The sequence below is a fragment of the Heliangelus exortis genome, chromosome 1 (genome assembly GCF_036169615.1).
Source record: "Heliangelus exortis chromosome 1, bHelExo1.hap1, whole genome shotgun sequence".
Classification (NCBI taxonomy): Eukaryota; Metazoa; Chordata; class Aves; order Apodiformes; family Trochilidae; genus Heliangelus; species Heliangelus exortis.
In genome coordinates, this window is record NC_092422.1 from 26,682,382 (window position 1) to 26,700,403 (window position 18,022).

At 42.5% G+C, this 18,022-nt stretch overlaps 1 protein-coding gene across 1 annotated transcript in view; it reads right to left on the minus strand.

Moving 5' to 3' along the window:
* Positions 1 to 587: 587 nt before the first annotated feature.
* FAM124A (family with sequence similarity 124 member A) overlaps positions 588 to 18,022 on the minus strand; it is a 45,601-nt gene continuing 28,166 nt past the window's right edge. Inside the window, exons 3-4 of the mRNA XM_071738704.1 lie at positions 17,020 to 17,759; positions 588 to 4,523 (exon numbers count right to left, since the gene is read on the minus strand). Of these exons, the coding sequence (XP_071594805.1) occupies positions 3,735 to 4,523; positions 17,020 to 17,759 (1,529 nt within the window). The 3' untranslated portion in view covers positions 588 to 3,734. The remainder of the gene's footprint in view (positions 4,524 to 17,019; positions 17,760 to 18,022) is intronic.

The window sequence follows — 18,022 nt, forward strand, 5'->3', positions numbered from 1 at the left end:
GATTTGAGAAGCTTTGTGCCTACACTTTGGACAAGAAAACTTCCAGAGGCCTTTTCCAACTCCTGATCTTTTTACAATTCCATAACTGCCATCTAAATATATATTTAAACTCCACTTTGTTAAACCATAAAACCATAAAACCCAAGCAAAGCCAAACCTACGTAGCTTTATATATGCCATGTAATGTTGATGTGCAGACACATCCCATGAGGGGAACAAAAAATGCATAACAGATAACACCACACACTGATGGAAGCACTATTTTGAAGACCAACATACATGAAACAAACCAAGATGGGATTTAAACATGCAGGATTATCAATATGTGCCACAGCTCTTATTTTATCATTCAGCTTTACTGGAACAAATGATTTAAAACAATACAGTGAGAAGCAAAAGACCTGGTCTGCAAAGGTCTGCAAAGCTGAGTCCAACAGAAGAATATTTTTGCTGGGTTTATTCTGTAATTATCCCCTGACACATAGTGCCAAGAGCTGGAGAGCTTGTGTCACTAGATTCATCTTGAAGCCCAGTTAAAATGAGTCTGCAGCACTTCACAAATGAACACGCAGAAGGTCAAGCACAACTGACTTTTCATCTCTATTTTATTTCACAAAAGCAACACATTGTAGAGGTTGAGAAGGAGAGAAAATTCAGGGAAAACTTGCAGTTCTCAAATGACACTGCTCATAATTTAACCAAAACAATAGATTATGTAAGTAAAAGCCATGAAACTTGTGCATATGCAACTCTCTGAAAAGATCAGTACCTTCTTAAATTATGGGAAGGGAATTAATGAAGTCTACCCTCAGTGAAACACTCTTCAAAATCTGGCTTTCTTTTTTACAGACAAAAATTATTTCAACACTATCATGTCTGTTTTTCCTGACAGTAGGACGCTCAGTTGTTCCAAAATTTGGTTACAAGCACCATGAGTGTAAACAATGGAATCTTTAATTTCTAGTTAAGTGTAAGTAAACAGGACAGAAATACTTGGACACAGAATCAGTGGAGACAGCATAAATTCAGAGCCTGTGGAAGCTCATTTGGCTTTCTTCCCATTAGGATTAATGTGGTAAAACCTGGAGCTGTGATGTTTGCTGAGCTGTTGGTTAATGCCACACATGAGCCTCATGATTGACCCTTGAGATATTCTGTTTGTTTGCAGACCTCCAGTACCCATATCTCCTGCTGTGGGAGGAGACAGCCCCCAGATGTGCTCAACTCCTTCTGACAGAGGCACAGTTTCAGCAGAAAGATGTTTCAAAGCCTCCTCTTCATTTAAAACCCCAATCAGCTTTTGTCAGGAGCCCGAATGCTGGCATGATTCCAGGATCAGACAAGACACAGCAACTCAAACCAGTTTTTTATTTCATGTTCAGATCAAATGTTATCTATATATAATTAAAATATTGTGAAAAGGTGTTTTTCCCCCCCTCCATTCCAAATAATGAATACAGATTTAACAGATTTGAACCACATTTACCCTGTTGCTTGTCATACCTGGAAGTGGCTGGTGTTGATAAAATAACTTTACCATAAATACACAATGCTACTTCATAATATATTTTTGTGCTACCACAAATATGACAGAAAATAATGAACCATAAATTTAAACCTGTGGAGTCTGACTGCCCTAGACACTGCTGCTCACATGGGGAACTGCAAGCTGATGGAAAAAATGCCTGGCCTAACTCCAGGCTATTTTACACTTATTTTGACAGGCTACAAGCAATAACATAGAGCAGAACTTTGGATAAATCCAGCCCATGGTGTTCAAAGAGGGTTTGATCTAAAGGCCACCAAAGTCAAAGGAAAGATTGTGTGGATTCTGAAGGAGAATAGAACAGGTAAATACATGCACATTACGACACATCCTTCATCAGTGTTATTTTTGGACCCAGACATTTCTTAAGAGAACAGTTTACCCAAAACTGCAGAAAGCCTAAGTGGTTTGAAGGGTAGGAGGATGCTGATGATCTCCTGTGCTCTTAGAAACTGACCAGTTTTCCCTGTTTAGCACAAAAGACAAGGTCTACTTCTGGTACATGCTATGGTAGCATCTCACAGGGCGAAGATCTGGACTTCAGCTTGCTGCTTCCCTCCCTGTGTGGAGAAAATGATAGCAAAAGGAAAAAGCCTTGAAGAGTAGCATCCTGACACTTGACTTTCCCTCTGGCTCCTTCTGAATTGGGGGTGCAGGTTTAATGCAATTCCCTCTCCTCCTCTGTAAACCTCTACTCAGTTTCCCCCAGGCTTTCTTCCTGAATTGTTTGTACAAACAGTGCAGTTATTTAAATGGGTCAGGGGAGCTGTTCCACTTTTTGCAACTGTTATTTAGACTGCATGTGTGCTTTTTTGGTTATTTGTTCATTCTTTTGTTTTGTTTTGTTTTTCAAAGCAGAAATTCTTCTGATTAAAACTATCTGGTAACATAGCAAGCATTTTTCTGCACAAATGTGTTTTCATTCCATCCACCACAATGCAATCATGGTAGGTCTTCAGCATCTGTACCTGAATATAGGTTACATACAACATTATACATACACCTTTTAATGTGGTCATTTTCTCACTGGCCAGACCAGAACCAGAGCTGCAATCAGTGCCACTTCTCTGTCAAAAATGTAAATTTTCAAAAGACACGTAATGAAATTTTTTTTAAAATACCAAATGAACTGGAACAAAACAGACTGTATGTTATCAAGACTGTATGTTTCAAAAACATCACTTGAAAAGCCAGTAGATTTTGACTTGTTCTCCCTTGGGAGAGGGGTGTTTGAGCAGAGATGTGTTTTACTCAGAAAGAGGCATGCTGGCACTGGAAATATGAAGAATAAGTTTCTGCATTAATTAACAAAAAGATAACAACTCCTTCAAAACAGGAGGCTGCCACCTATTTGGGACTAGTGGTGTAACAATATATAAAAACACCGGATTATTTTTCTTGTTTTGTATTCCAAAAAAGTAAGCTTTGTATTGCCTGAGTGAGAAGTAGCAAACATGGTTTACCTGGGCTACCACTGTCTACACAAGTGCTTTAGACAACAGCCCAGGTGGGTCTCTTCCAGCTGGAAAGGATGGGCTGTCCAAGGGCATGGGCTGAAAATGTTCTGTAAGGTTTCCCTTTTGGCACTCTCCACATCCTGGACTGTCAAAGCTGCAGATACAGGGGAGCTTCCCTTGCCCTGGGGAAGGAGTGAAGCTTCTCCCCACCTCAGCACTGCCAAGTCTCAGAAGCTAAAAGGAACCCTGTGTGTCCTTACAGGGGACGTCTTGCCTGACTTTACTGGAGACGTGTTACTGGAAGCTGCTGTGCTTCGAGCTGCCTTTGGAACTCATGAAAGGGAAAGAAGACCCCTTTCTCCTCCCATCTTTCCTGAGTTAAGCCAATTTCTCAGAAAAGTTAAAGCAGTTTGGTGTCACAAATTGCTCTTCAGTTTCTGCCAAAGAAAACTGGATTATTATGTGCTGCTTCTGGCATTTCCTTCACCACCAGTCCAAGGGGCAGACAAGCCTCTGATCATCCCCTCCAGCCCAAAAGTACAGGATGCAATCTCAGAATGCTTTACTCTAATTAGTTTGAGAACACCCATCTCTGAGAGATCCAAATGCTCTCTTCAAATATTTACTCAGCTCTGCTGCATCACCTTCTCCTTAGCACGGAACTTTCTGCAAGCTCAAGCTGAGCCCACTGCTGTCATTCCTTGTCCTGGAAGGTGTAAGACTGACAAACCTCAGATGTAAAATTCTTCTTCGTTAGCTGGTGAAGCTGGGCAAACACTACCACAGTCACCCAGAGAACAAGGAGCTGCTTTCAAAGACTGTTTGGAAAGAGATGCTGATGATGCAGATGTGCTGGAAGACCACTCAGAGAGAGAAGGCAGTGAACCATCAACTGACTCAAAGGTATTGCACATGGCTGATAATGGCCTTCTATGAGTGGTTGCCTGTTTACTCTTACTGACAGTTTGCTTCTGAGAGGGAAGAGAGGCTTCCAAGTCATTGCAAAATCCATTAAGGGCAGAGTATGCAGATACCACAGACAGGTCTGAGAAGGACAACTTCATCCCTGTGTCTACATCAGTCTCCTGGGCACCCTCCAAGTCATCAACATTAAGCCTGGGGCTACATCTCCATGTTTTTAACCTGGCTGCAGTATTTAGGAACTGGAATGGTTCACTGAAATGAAAAGGCTCTGAGGCTGAGGAGGAGTTCACTGTGGGCAAGCAGAACAGAGACTTGCTTCGTTGAAATGACCATGAAATTCTGGAGGCATTGCTGGATCTGCGTGAGGAATCTTCTTGATCACTGTGTCTCAAGTCCTGCTGGGAGAAACCAAGATGATGACCAAGGCCATTTGTGTGGTGTACTTTGCTTTGACCCATTTCTTTTGGTTGTTCAGGGACAGATGGGTGGCTCTGAGGAAGAGAGGCTGGCAGAGTGGTGAACTGGGAATCTGTTGACACAGATGAGTATGGTTGCTTGCTCTGCTTTGCAGACTTCCTACACACACTGGGTGCTTGCTGCAGCCGGGAGAGGGAGAAAAGAAGATCCCATTAATGCACATTTGACAGTCTTACAACCATAAGTCTCCATTGCTGAGTTATTGCTGCAAATAATTATGAAGCAGACTTCATTTAGTATGCTTGCCCCAAATGTTTCACTTCAATAACAAAGAGAAACAAGCTGCCAAAATCCCAAATACTTACATAAAGAGCCTTGAAGACAACAAGAATAAATGGTTGAGGAGCCCTGCCTTGCAGGGGGAATTACACCAGCTCAAAACTCTCACTTCCTATTCACTTCTTCAGATTCATTCATATTCTGTCTTCCAAAATTACTGCCTTAGTGGACAGCAGAACAAAAAAAAAAAAAAAAAGGAAATGGGAGCTGTATACTACCATGATTATAATTTCTCATTTTTTTCTTATTTTGGTTCAAAAGGTTTTATTTTCTTCCTCTGAAACATCAAAAAGCTTTTAGCAGGCAACCTCGTTCTCCATCTTCTCAATATGAATTTACTGCTTCTTGCAACTCTCACATTTTCTCTTTCACACCTGGTCAGCTGAGCAGTGTGCTCTAGAACCCACTTGCTCTATTAACTGGCTCCTAATGACTTTAAGCACAAACATTTAATCTGTTAGTAGACACCTAGGCTGAAGACCTAACCTGGTGGTTATGATCTGAACTTGGACCTGAATCTTAGTCCTAGGGGAGGGTTCAGTTGTCTACCTGACAGATAGGTGAGCACATCAGCTGTGAACAAATGGGGAGCCAATATCCGTCTCAAGAAGCAGCAGGAGCCAGATGGCCTTCCTATGGGATTAGACACTGATGTGTGAGTAACTGAACTGAGGCCCTAGTGTATGGGCAATCATAATTTTTTTCATCATCTTACTTCTCTCCGAAGTTTCCATTTTAAATAGTTTAATTTAAATTCTTCTTGTGGAATTTCTCAGATAACACAAAATGATAGAGTTCTGTCCCAAAACGGATGGGAAGTAATGGGACAAAGTGCAAGATCATACCCTTGAGAATAAACAATAATCTCTGCTATGGGACTTGCCAGTTGGGAACAACAGAGGAGAAAGAACTAAGTATCTTGGTCACCATGTGATCTTGTCACTACTTAAGTGACAAGGCTGTGACAAACATGATTCTGGACAATCTCGAGTTAAAGTGTTCCTGTACTACAGACAACACTGCTGAGGCCTCACCCAGAATGGTGCACATGGCTCAAATCATGCCTATGTGAAAGGAAACAAATTCAAACTGGAAAAGATGCAGCAACAAGAAAAAACATAAGATGAACTATCGATTAAAAATCCTGAACCACAAACTAATAAAAGGTTTCTAATCATGACACAAGTAGAAAAGTCTTCTGGGGTGAGTAATGGATGAAGATGGAGCTTGATCAATTTACCAGGGAGATTATATGACATGACAGAATGTCATGAGACCCAGCAACCAAGGAGGTCCTTTGTACCCCCTGACAAAAGAGTCAAATAAACCAAGTCAAATCATCAACAAAACATTAATCAGAAATCCCTTTAGACCTCTACACACAACACCATTTTGTTTACACAATATGCAAATTCATTTGTTTGAACAATTACTCAGCAAGATGAAAGACTTATGTCCATAAAGAAATTAGCAGCTGTTTCTCAACTGAAGACATTTTCAGACAACCCAGCTTTAACAGTAATAATGACATGCTGAAAATACACAACCAAATCACTTCCCTCTTTAGATGGGTTTGTCCAATCACACACTCCTCATTATATTTTGTTTGCATTAACCAAAGGTATTATTTTTTCTCTGCAGTAGCTCTTATATCAGATGCCCTACATGGACTCAAACACCAAGCTTGGGGAATCAACAGAAGCACCTCCAGAAAACTCCTACCTCAGAGAGAAAAGCATGGATTGCCTGACCTTGGCTTATTTTTATACTAAATTCTTTTGGTTCTATAGACTTAGTTGATAATTTGGAAGATCAAGCAACCAAAGAAATGAAGGATCTAAAAAAGTGCACTTTTCTTGTTTGTGAAAAGGTAAGGAGGCCTTTGGGACCACAAGCACTACTAACAACTCAGACAAAACTGCACTGAAAACACAAGGTTTTGGGAACAGATCTGACACTTGCACTGGGGACAGTTCTGTGGGCAGTACAAAAACTTTGCTTTCACCTTGCACAGATCCCACCATCTGTCTGTATGTTTGTATATAAGACAGAGCCTGCATGCAGGATTTAGCTGCCAAGTTAATACAGTCAATGGAGCCTGGAAAGAAATTCAGTTTTCCCTAAAAATAAAAAAAAAATTTTAAAAAATTCCCATGTCTGGTTAGCTGAATTGCTGTCTAGGTCCTTGGGCTGTTCTGAGTACAAACACATTGATTACACTGAGGACACAGATTGCAGCTCACACAAAAATGCCTGCAGGTAGACACCAGTTTTAGGTAAATGCAATCTAAAGCAGAACTAAATCCTGCAGATAACTCCCAGGTGTTCCTTTTGCTTTGGCATATAAAGATGCATTTAGATGATGGATATAATTTGTTATTCTTATTTACTGACATAACTTTTGACAAGCATTCCAAAGAAAGAGTAGTTTAGTTTGGTCTCTTAGGTGAGAGACACTGGGTCTGATCCAGCTGTCTTTTTGTAGGTATCTGCTGGATTCTGCTGCATGGGCCACCCCATACCAGGGAATTCAGTGCCTGGGAATGTTCTTGGGCATGTTTATTTTATTAATAGAGGTAAAGTCTTAAGCATTTGGGGAATAAAGCACAGACACAAGAAGAGCTGTTCTGAGCTCTTTCCTGTATTTACAAACCCTCCAATTTAAATAAGCTCATGTTAGTTTTGGCCTGTAGATATGCAACTCAATGACTGCAGGTGCAACCAAAATCCCAGTACTCAAAAGGATGCTTAGCTAAGGCATTGCCTATGAGGGTGTGGAGTGGAAGGCAATGCCAGGATAAATGGATGAGGTGAGATGAAATACCCCTGCTAGAAGCTCTGGGGGCTCTCATGCATGAACTTTCTGACCAAAAATGAAGATAAAAACTAGAAAGTCAATGGAAAAGGGAAATCACACTTCTAAGTGAGAGCACTTGGAAAGGGCAACCTGCTGAACAGCTTTATGTATCTGACCAGACTGGAAAATTCTTGCACCAACAAGAAAAGTCTGCTTTAGGTAAGATATAAGTTTTAAAGGTTTTGTCATGTTTAACTTTTTTCTTAGCTCTTTTAACATTCCAATGGACAGGTAAGAGCATTTCATTTTATACAAGGTATTTTGCTGTCATCCCTGCTACTGGGTCACAGGTTCTGGTCAAGCCCTGTTGGCTTGGCAGGAGGTAATAGTGGATCAGAGAGAAGAGAACAAGTACAGCCTGCCCTAAGGATGGCTGCCTGCAGGGCAGGCTGAGAGACATCAGTTGTTTCTAAAGCAGCTTATTTCTGAAAAACTCTGCTTATAGGAAGAACTGTTTACCTCAATCCTTTTTTGTTTAGATGTGTTAGGATTTAAAAGATCTATTTTCCAACGGTGCTCTTCATGATATAGGCAGAATGGGTAAATGATAGGGGGTTTTAAAAAATATTTTTATCTTAAAGCAACCTAACTCTGAAAACTTCCCTGACTGTGAGAAAACTGGACTGCACAACTTTTCTACAGGTAGAGTGTCAGAAGCTTCATCTAATGAAATACTAGTGAATAAAGATTACAGGCTAATCCTATATGGTAGTGCACTGGATTACGTAGGCTAATAAGACTTTTCTATATCTACACTCTGTAGCTTGTCAGAGATCACAGAGAGGATTCAATGATTTAGCCAGGATTAAGACTCAGACAAAACTAGATCCTAGTCTTGTGCCAAGGCTGTTGACTTGTTGACTGTGCTCCCTTGTACCACCCTGGCACAGCATGGGGAGAGCTGCACTGCAGCCTGTGCCTCCATGTGACTGCTCCTCACAGAGCCTGAGAGTCCCACAAAGCTCAAACTGGATTTCCATGTGTGACCACGAAAAGCAAGCAGGAGATGCTGATCTTCTACTGCCTTCTGAGCCAGGGGACACTGAAAATGGCAAGACCTATTTTTGTACCTTGAGATCAGCGTGATGCACACGCAGCTACCCTTTTCAGCAGAAGAGTCTTCTCCCTCCTCCTCAGTTCTTCCCTTGGCTTTGGAAGCCTTGGCACCTACTTTAATTTTTCTGAATCCTCTTTTTTTTTAAAAGTCCTTATCTTCAGTCTCCTCACAGCTTGCTTTCTGTGTTGCCTTTTACCTGGCTGAAGCCTGGGAGAGCCCTGCCTGATACAGCCACCCAGCCCTGCATCAGGCACTAGTGTGGCAGAGATGTTGGAGAGAAAGGGGATCAATCAACCATCCAAGAGGACAAAGTCTTGATCCAAAACAGCACATTGATTTTAACTGAAGTTTCAAATACAGGGAGAGAGATCTGTCAGACCTCAACAAAAAGATGCCCAGCAAGCTCGGCCATTGACAGAGCAGATTAGCTCTCTAGCAGAACAGATTTTTTCATCTGGTGCTAATCTGCTGCTCTTTTATAATCTCTACACAGATCTTTATGCAAGCCCAGAGGGATTTAGAGAGCCTTTGTGTATTACAATGGGCTGCAGAAGAATTTCCTGACGAATATCCCGGGGTGCCATGAACAACTTGGGGTGAACCTCACAGAAACACATTTTCAAGTTCACTCGGGCTGCCTATGCCTGACACAAAAACAACTGAGGTGTGCTCCTGTAGTCTATTTTAAGTCACCTGCTTTTTAAGAAAGCAGATAGTCATCTCATTATGTATTATCTCTATTAAGCACTGCCAGCAGGGCTGTGCTGAGGTCACAACCCAGCCAAACAGCCAGCACAGCAATGACATCACCAGCCCAGAGTTTTGTCGCCTTGCTCATCAGGAGGGCGACGGTGTTTGTTTAATTGCATTAAAAGCAGTGGGGCCAATACAGAAATAGCAATAAAAAAGGAATCAACAGCAGGCAAAATTGTCAGAGTTTGTCCCTCTGTATCTCCGTGTCTCACTCGAAAGGCAAAACGTATTCAGAAGGGCAGAATATTAAAAGGGAAATTACAGAAATTAAATTTTAAAATGAGTTGAATATATTTGATAGGAGGTAGGTACTGTGTTTGCAGAAGTAGGACAGGTGGGTGTCTTGCAATGCTAAATATATTCACTCTCAAGAGTTTTTGCTGGATGTACAGAGTCATCAGAGATTTTACTGCACCATGAAAGATGAAGTACACAGACAAGATGAAGCATTTTGGGGTGAAGAAAAACTGAAAAATCACCTCCTACTTTAGTAAGTGACTGATTCAGCTGTGTCCTCCCCAAATCCAACCATTAGCACTAAGAAGAATTAAACACCTTAGGCACTAAAAAGGGAAGGAAAAATAGAGTGTAATATTTTTAAGAACAGCAGACCAGTATTAGACTTACAGATTAATTGAACCAGCTTAAGGCACCTCCCTTGATTGGGTCAATTTTCACTCTAAAAGCCTGTCCTTTTCATCAGTTTCAACAGAAATTAAAACTAATTTTTGTAAAGGTGCCCTTTCTACGTCTTTGCTTGCCCTTGATGCTTTTCTTGCCTTTCTTCCTCTTAGTGTTCCAATCTGCTCAATCTAGACTATTAATTTAAGCAACCTTAAAGCTCTTTCCTCACCCTCATGTTCCTTCTTGCAGACCAAACCATTCTCTACAAAAGTGCTCTGTCTTTGCCTGGTTTTTGTCTTGCTTTTTTTCCCTTCCTCCACTTTCTGGTTTACTTCCTCATCTTTCTTTCTTCCGCTTGCACTGAACTGCAGTGACTTAAGACCACAGTAGTGGGGCTGCACTTTATTTCCTTTATTTCCCAGTTTGTAGTTTGTAATGTTTTGAGTAACAAGTACAAGATGATTTAGCTGCATTTAAGAGTATTGGGGTACATTAGATCATCCAGCCTGACCCTGTGTTTGTCATTTTACAAACCATTAAGCCACTTCTTTACTGAACTTGCTGACACTTGAGGCAGATGAAAGCATTTCAGTTTTCAGAAGTCTAAATTGCTGTATATGCTTCAGGCAGGGGTGAAAGACAGAGGTGTCAAATATCCCAAGGCCCCTAAAATGGTAGCAGATTGATTAATACTCCTAGGCTTTTCACATGGTTTATCAAAGTCAAATGAATGTTGGGTGACCATCAAGGCACACAAACTGGAATCTAAGGGAGAGAGAGGAAATGATGCTGTATGTTGGAGAAAGGAAATGCAGAACCTGGTGAGGTCTGGCAGGGTTTAGTGGTTAAGTTGAAGCAAATGTATCTGTGACCATGCTGATGCCTGTCCTAAACCTCTCAGCAGAGTCAGAAGTGGACCCAGAGCCTCCAAGATGTGCTTCTCCTGGACCAAGATAAGCCTGCAAGACCAACCATTCCTCATGCTGCAGAGAGGAGTAGAAATGTTCCCCTTAGTCTCAGCTGGGGCTAGAAGAGGAAAACCTTTATCCTGATCTCAGATCTTGAAATTACTTTGACATCAGCAGCCCAGCAACACCCATCCCTGCTGCCCCTCTATCTAGGACAGTGTATTTTCAGCACTTGCTGAGTCTTCTTGTCTCAGTTCCTTGCTTCAGCTGTGGCCAGTCTCCAGCACGCTGTAAGAAGGCACTGTCTCTGCTCCCTCCTCTCAGCCTAAACCAGACTGGGTCAGCTGTGCACCATGGAAAAATCCCTCTGATTGCAGCATTCAGCTATCCTGAGTATGAGGTTTGACTCCAGCCATACTTTTCATGCAGATTGCTTCATGTTTTAAATAAGCTGAGGGAAATAAAGGCACTTCTGTTCCCATGGCCCCAGGTAAAAAGGGACGAATAAATGAATTCATGAGCCTCTCAGACACCTGCACATACCATGCTGTATAAACAAAGAGGTTTCCAGCTAGAATGTTTCAATTCTTTTTTTTTTTTTTCTGTAAAACACATTCGCTGATGTCCTTGTAGGCATGTAACCTTCATGTTGCTTCCCATCTTCAGGCATTTTGCACTGCAGATGTCTAGGGCAGAATGCCTTTATGCATGCAGCTGGCAGACATCTGCACCTCCAAGACTTCTGGCAACCCCAAGAACATATTCAACAGTAACATATTGATCTTGTACATAAATTATTGCAGCTGACCTCACAAATCTGTTAGGGGATGAGTAACTTCTTACCACAGATCCAGACTACTCCTTTTATACACCAAGAGACAGAGAAATCTTGAAGGTAGCAGAGACCTTGCAGATCTCTAGTTAATTTTACAGGTTAATGAGACTTAGTGGTTGGGTCCACAGGCAATCTTCTCTCAGCACTGAAGCTTTATGTAATAAATCACATTTCCTAAATATGATTATGTCACTTCTGAACTCAAGACTATGGTTGCCTGGGCACAGGTAAGAAGGTAAGAAGAACACCGGCCAACTACCTGAGCAAATAGTCTAAAAAATCCCTTTAACTAAATCTGTAATAAATTAACATTTGCACTATTATTTCAGAGATGCACTATAAAACAACATGAGGCAGGAAATAGCCACCCCATAAATGGTGTAGGGTCATTAGCACAATAAATGCCATAAGAGCCTTACAGTGCCAGATCTCACTACCTTGTTTCAGGCAGGGTTAGCGAAGAGTGGTCACAAAGAACACTTTTCTTGGTAATTTTATTTATCTTGCTTTTCTGGCAATGTTGTCCACTTCTTTCTTGGTCCTAGGGTTATTATAAGGTGAATCAGGTACCTGAACACAGGTGTTTGGTCCATTTTTGCATCTCCTAGGATGACTGCCTGACACTCCAGGAGGGCACAGCCCTCCTAGGTCCTGAGTCTAATCTGCCAGGAGACTTCTTCAAGGTGTCTTCTACCTTATTTGAAGACAATTTGTAATCTAAGGAAACCATTTTTGCATTTTCTTCTCTTTGCTCACTGCTTCTCAAACATGCAAGGCAAAGCCAGTCCATTACTTATTAGCCTTTCCAGTTTCCTATGTTGCACTGTCAGCCATGCAAGTGCATTAGCACTTCAGCTGTCTCTGCAGGGATTATGCCCAGAGCAAGACAGGAATTTGGACAAGACCTATTTGGCTGAGTGCAAGGTCCTGCACCTGGATCAGGGCAAACCCAAGAATAATTACAGGTTTGGCAGAGAATAAGTTAAGAACAGCCTTGAGGAAGAGGACTTGGGGGTGCTGGTTGATGAGAAGCTCAATGTGAGCCAGCAACGTGTGCTTGTAGCCCAGAAAGCCAATCATGTCCTGGGCTGCATCAAAAGAAGAGAGGCCAGCAGGCTGAGGGAGGTGATTCTCCCCCTCTGCTCTGCTCTTGTGGGACCCCACCTGCAGTTCTGTGTCCAGTTCTGGGGCCTCCAACACAAGAAGGACATGGAGCTGTTGGAATGTATCCAGAGGAGGCCATGAAGATGATCAGAGGGCTGGAGCACCTCTCCTGTGCAGACAGGCTGGGAGAGCTGGGGTTGTTCAGCCTGGAGAAGAGGACATTCTGGGGAGACTTTATAGCAGCCTTCAAGTACACAAAGAGACCTACAAGAAAGCTGGGAAGAGACTTTTTCCAAGGGCATGGAGTGATAGGACAAGAGGGAACAGTTTCAAACTGAAAGAAGGTAGATTTAGATTAGATATTAGAAGAAATTCTTTAGTGTGCTGGTGGCGAGACAGTGGCACAGGTTGCTCAGGGAAGTTGTGGATGCCAGGTTCAACACTAGTTTGGATGGGGCTTTGGGCAGCCTGGTCTAGTGGGAGGTGTCCCTGCCCCTGCAGGGAGGTTGGAACTGGGTGATCTGTAAGGTGCCTTCCAACCCAAACCATTCTGTGATTCTATGATGCTCTAAAACTGGCAGTATATTCAGCATATCAGTTTGTGATATAGCCTAGATATACAATTCCCATATTCTTCCTACTGCTCTTACAAAAGCTCACCAGAGTTCTTCTTTCTGGACTTAGCACTGGTTAAGGAGCATTTGTGTCTTCCCATAGGATGCAAACATGCTCTGAAGCCTTGTTCCTGCTAAAGCCAATCAAAGGGTACCCTTTGCTTTGGTTGCTATATAGCTGCACCCTTGGAGCTGACTTGCCACTGTGGAAAAGCTATTGTGATAAAGTAATTTGGAAGGACTTCCTTGCAAATTAATGAATAGTTTACGTGGTACTAAACAGACTTATCCAGCCCATGACTAACTTTATTTTCTCTAGTGCTGACTTTATCTAATTGCATTTGCAAAATGGGTTAAGAACATGGATCAGTCTGGCTGGCAAGTACCCAAGTCCCTGTAAGCACACCAAGAAAAACACAGAGGTCACATCTTGTTAGTCTAATCATGGAGGGATATTCAAACTTCAAACATTAAACAGTGCCTGTTATTAATGGGGATTTCATTCTACCATTTTGGGTACAATTGGTAATTTTAATCTGTAAAATATCAGTGTCAATATGAAGTAAATAAAAAAAAAAATCTGATGATTACTAAGTTTCAACTCATGTCCAGGCTGAAAAATACTAGGAGGGCATTGTTTGGGTTCACATAACTGGGAAGAAGTGGAAGTTATGACCACTGCTGTTGTATTGATTCATGAGAAGTTAAAAGATACTCCTTTTACTTTAAAAGACAGATACTGCAATTTGCTTAGAATCCAGTACGGGTTAAAAGAACATAAGAAGCCCATGGATCACTAAATCTAGTGTTTCCTATAACCTATGCCCCATCAAAAAAACTCTTCCCTTAACTGACCAGCCTGTCTGGAATTAGGGTATTAACTTGTTTGCATCTATATAGTTGGCCATCAATATAGACAACTGCCAGTTTCAATCTATTTATTGGCAGTTTGCTGTTCCTGTGCCAGAAAAATCATGCACTGAAATAGCCCCTCCCCTTTCCTGCCATCCACCTTCTGGGGTATTTCCAAGCACAGTCAGAGCTCTCTTCAGACTTAACCTAGTTACACAATCAGATGACCCCACTCATTCTGTACCCATTTGTATGACAGTCTCTCCATTCCTCTGCATGGGGTGAGAGCTTTTCCCTTTATCTGCACCTCCCTGAAGTCCAGGGCTGAACACAGGTGAAGTCTGTGACCTGTGCAATAGCACAAGCACTTTCCACACACCTCAGGGTTACTGTGGTACACACTGGAGTCTGCACTTCTCAAGGCTGTGTTGCACTGGTGGTGTAGTCATTGAGTACAAACAAGTCATTTGCCCTTTGGTTTAGTTATAAAGCTCCACTTCTGATGAAGGACTTGTTTAAAACCTGTACACCAGCACCTGTCTTCAAGACTTTGTAGTCACATAACTCAGAACCCAAGTCCAAGTTCTAACCCTCAATATTGCATATATTAAACTTTTTTTGCTTGACGGCACTTCCAATGTGACAATTTCAGTTTTTGTAATTTCATTCCCCTTCATTGCCATTTTGCCTTCCTGTTCATCGTCATCATCCTCACAGAAAACAGAAATTAATACTAATTGTCCTTGGAGGCCATTCTTAGCAGTCTTTCACTTTTCTCTTCTTGTGCATTTGGCTAAAATCTCATTCCAATATTCTTTGCAGGGTTTACGTCAGCCTGCTGTTTGGCACCTGTTATTTCTGAAAATTTGCTGTGCTGGAGAGGGTGCAGAGAAAGGCAACCAAGCTGACAGGCTTTCTGAGGAGAAGCTGAGGGAACTGGGGCTGTTCAGCTTGGAGAAGAGGAGGCTGAGGGGAGGCCTCATTGCTCTCTACAACTACCTGAAAGGAGGCTGTAGTGAGAGAGATGTTGGCCTCTTCTGCCTGGTGACCAGTGACAGGACAAGAGGAAATGGGGTCAAGCTCTGTCAGGGGAGGTTCAGATTGGATGTTAGAAAAAATTTCCTCACAGAAAGAGTGGTTAAACATTGGAACAGTCTGCCTACTCCACCGAGGTGGCGGAGTCGCTGTTCCTGGAGGTGCTCAAAAGATGGATAGATGAGGTGCTACAGTGGATGGCTTAGTGGTTAGGGGCTGTAGGGTGGATGGTTGGACTTGATCTTAGAAGCCCTGTTGTTTGTTTCTTTTTTTTACCCTTCTCTTGAATTTACTTGAAGCCAGAGCAAGATCCCATAAACCAAAATTATCCTGCATAACAGAAACCTCCTGAAAAAGAACAGGGAAAAGGGGATGTAGGTGAGTGTAAAAATTTTGTGATGGCTCTTACAAGTTCAAGTTAACTCAGGCTAACACATATTTGCCTACAGTGCAAGCAGCAACCCTGACAAATTGTTGACTGTCTTGGCAGATGGGCAGGGAAGCTGAACTGTCTCCTGAGCCCTACGTGTGTGTTGTTGAGCTCTGACATGGGATGTCTCTGCAGGCAGAGTCTGACAACAGGCAGGGAAAGGTTTCACCACCATCTGGATGTGACTCAGCAGAGCACAGATGTTCCGTGTACCTGGATTTTCAGTTCCAGGAGTTACAAACCCAGAGTGCACTGTGCTGCAGGGGGATGTGTTCACATCTCTCTGCACAATGAGAGCCCGTGCAGTGGAAGGATGGCACCCACAATGCCACTTCTACAGAAACAAGGCCAGACAATTCTATAAGCTTTGTGAATGCAATTCACTCTGAAAAAATACCCTACTTCAAAACTGGAACAACAGTCTTCTGAAGGTGAGGGTCTGTGCTCCTTGATCAAAACACTAAGCAGCAATAAATACCTCTGCAGTGCAAGAATGCACAATGACCTGGCTCTGGATAGCCACAGATTCCCCCTCTGCAGGGCAGGGAGCTATTAAAAGCTTGCAGCTTTTTATCCCCTTTATCTTCCTCGGATGTGGTGCAGTGAAGCAGAACATGCTGATACATTGCCCAGATATGGTGCCTACAGATATCCTAACAAATAAATTCTCTTTCAGGACTTGGTTACGAGCACATGAGATCAGTTCAAAAAGATTCTGTGGGTATGCATGTCTTTGGCTGCTCTTTGGAGTACATTTCTTTCCCTTCACCACCTCTCTCATTCTGATCATCACTGTGCAAAAGAGAGATGCAGTTTGTCACCCTGTGATGCTAGAAAATAATGAGTACCATCAGGAATTCTGCTTGTCTTCCATAAAAATCTCATAACTCAGAGCTATTTTATAAACCCCTGTCAGTTCTGTGCCCATATTTCTTATAAAACTACAGCCATCAGCCATCATTCCTCCACTTGGGCTCATAATTCCTTCTCTCTTCACTCTTTCAAACAGCTACCTCATCTCACATCACTCTTTGCATAAACTGAGGTTGACTGATATCTGGATAGTATCACCCACTGCTTTCCTGATTACTTACACACACACAGAGCAAAGGGATTCAGGTTCTTTGGTTCTTTCTTTAGCAGCACTGTCCTGGCTCTTTCACCAAGGGCAGAGCAAAAGAAAACCTTTTCTGGCTGCCGTTGCAGCTTAAGCTTTCCTGCAGAAATCCAATAAATGTGCTTCTCTTTCCCTGCGCACAGAACTTACCTGCAAAAGGATCCTATTTCCATCGTGGTCTTCTGTCTGCCACCTGCCTTCACTGATGGGGCTGCAAGGGTTGGGCAAGAGAGGCACGAGCTGCCCTACATCTTTTACTCTGAACTCCAGCACCGCTGACTCGGTCGGCATTGGCACCTGGCCCTTTGGGAGTTTTTTTAGAGAAAACTGAATGTCTATTTCCATGTTAGAGTAGATAGGAAAAACACAAAAGTCTGCTTTTTTCTGACATACCGGTCTTTTCAGTATTAACTCGTACAATTTCAGAATGTCAGCAAAGTTTTCACTCCTGCAGTATATAGTGAAGCGGATAATTTCTTTCCCGTAGTGCACCGGGCGGATGGCCCACAGAGGAGTCCCTGAAGCCAAAGTGTAAAAGTCCTGGCTGCATGGCATGTAAGGCAGGAACTTCCCATGCACTCGCTCTGTGTGGTGGTAACGCCAGGGTGGCTGCTGAAAAGTTTCGTGGAGCTGCAAGATTGGTTCTTCTCCATATTCCTCCTGCAGAAAGAGAATGATGGCCAGGGCAGGCTGAGGGACACCGCCCTTGCCCGGCTTCCTGCGCTTCTTGGGCACTCGTCTTTCTGAGACCCGAAAGAGCTGGAGGTCTGGATGGATCCAGGCTAGAAGCTTATCGATGGCTTGCTGAAGAGTCTTGGATTCACCTGGGTCTGTGATAATATGCACACTAACAAGGAATGGGTCTTGTATGTCTTCCACAGAAAGTTCACCTGAGAGCATAAGAAGAGAAATGTCCTTTAAGATTTGTAACCCGGTTTCTTTGACTGTTGTCAGCATTCACGTGATCCTTACAGGAGAAACAGCCTACTCAGTCACACTGGGCTTTTTTCACCTACAGTACACTGAACATAATGTGCAGAGACATAGCAACCAAGCAAAGAATCAGAAGACAGAGAAGTTGCATTGGGCATTCCACAACAGCTGCTGTTTCTACAGAGGTAGAATCCAAAAGATGTTATCCAATGTGCATTTC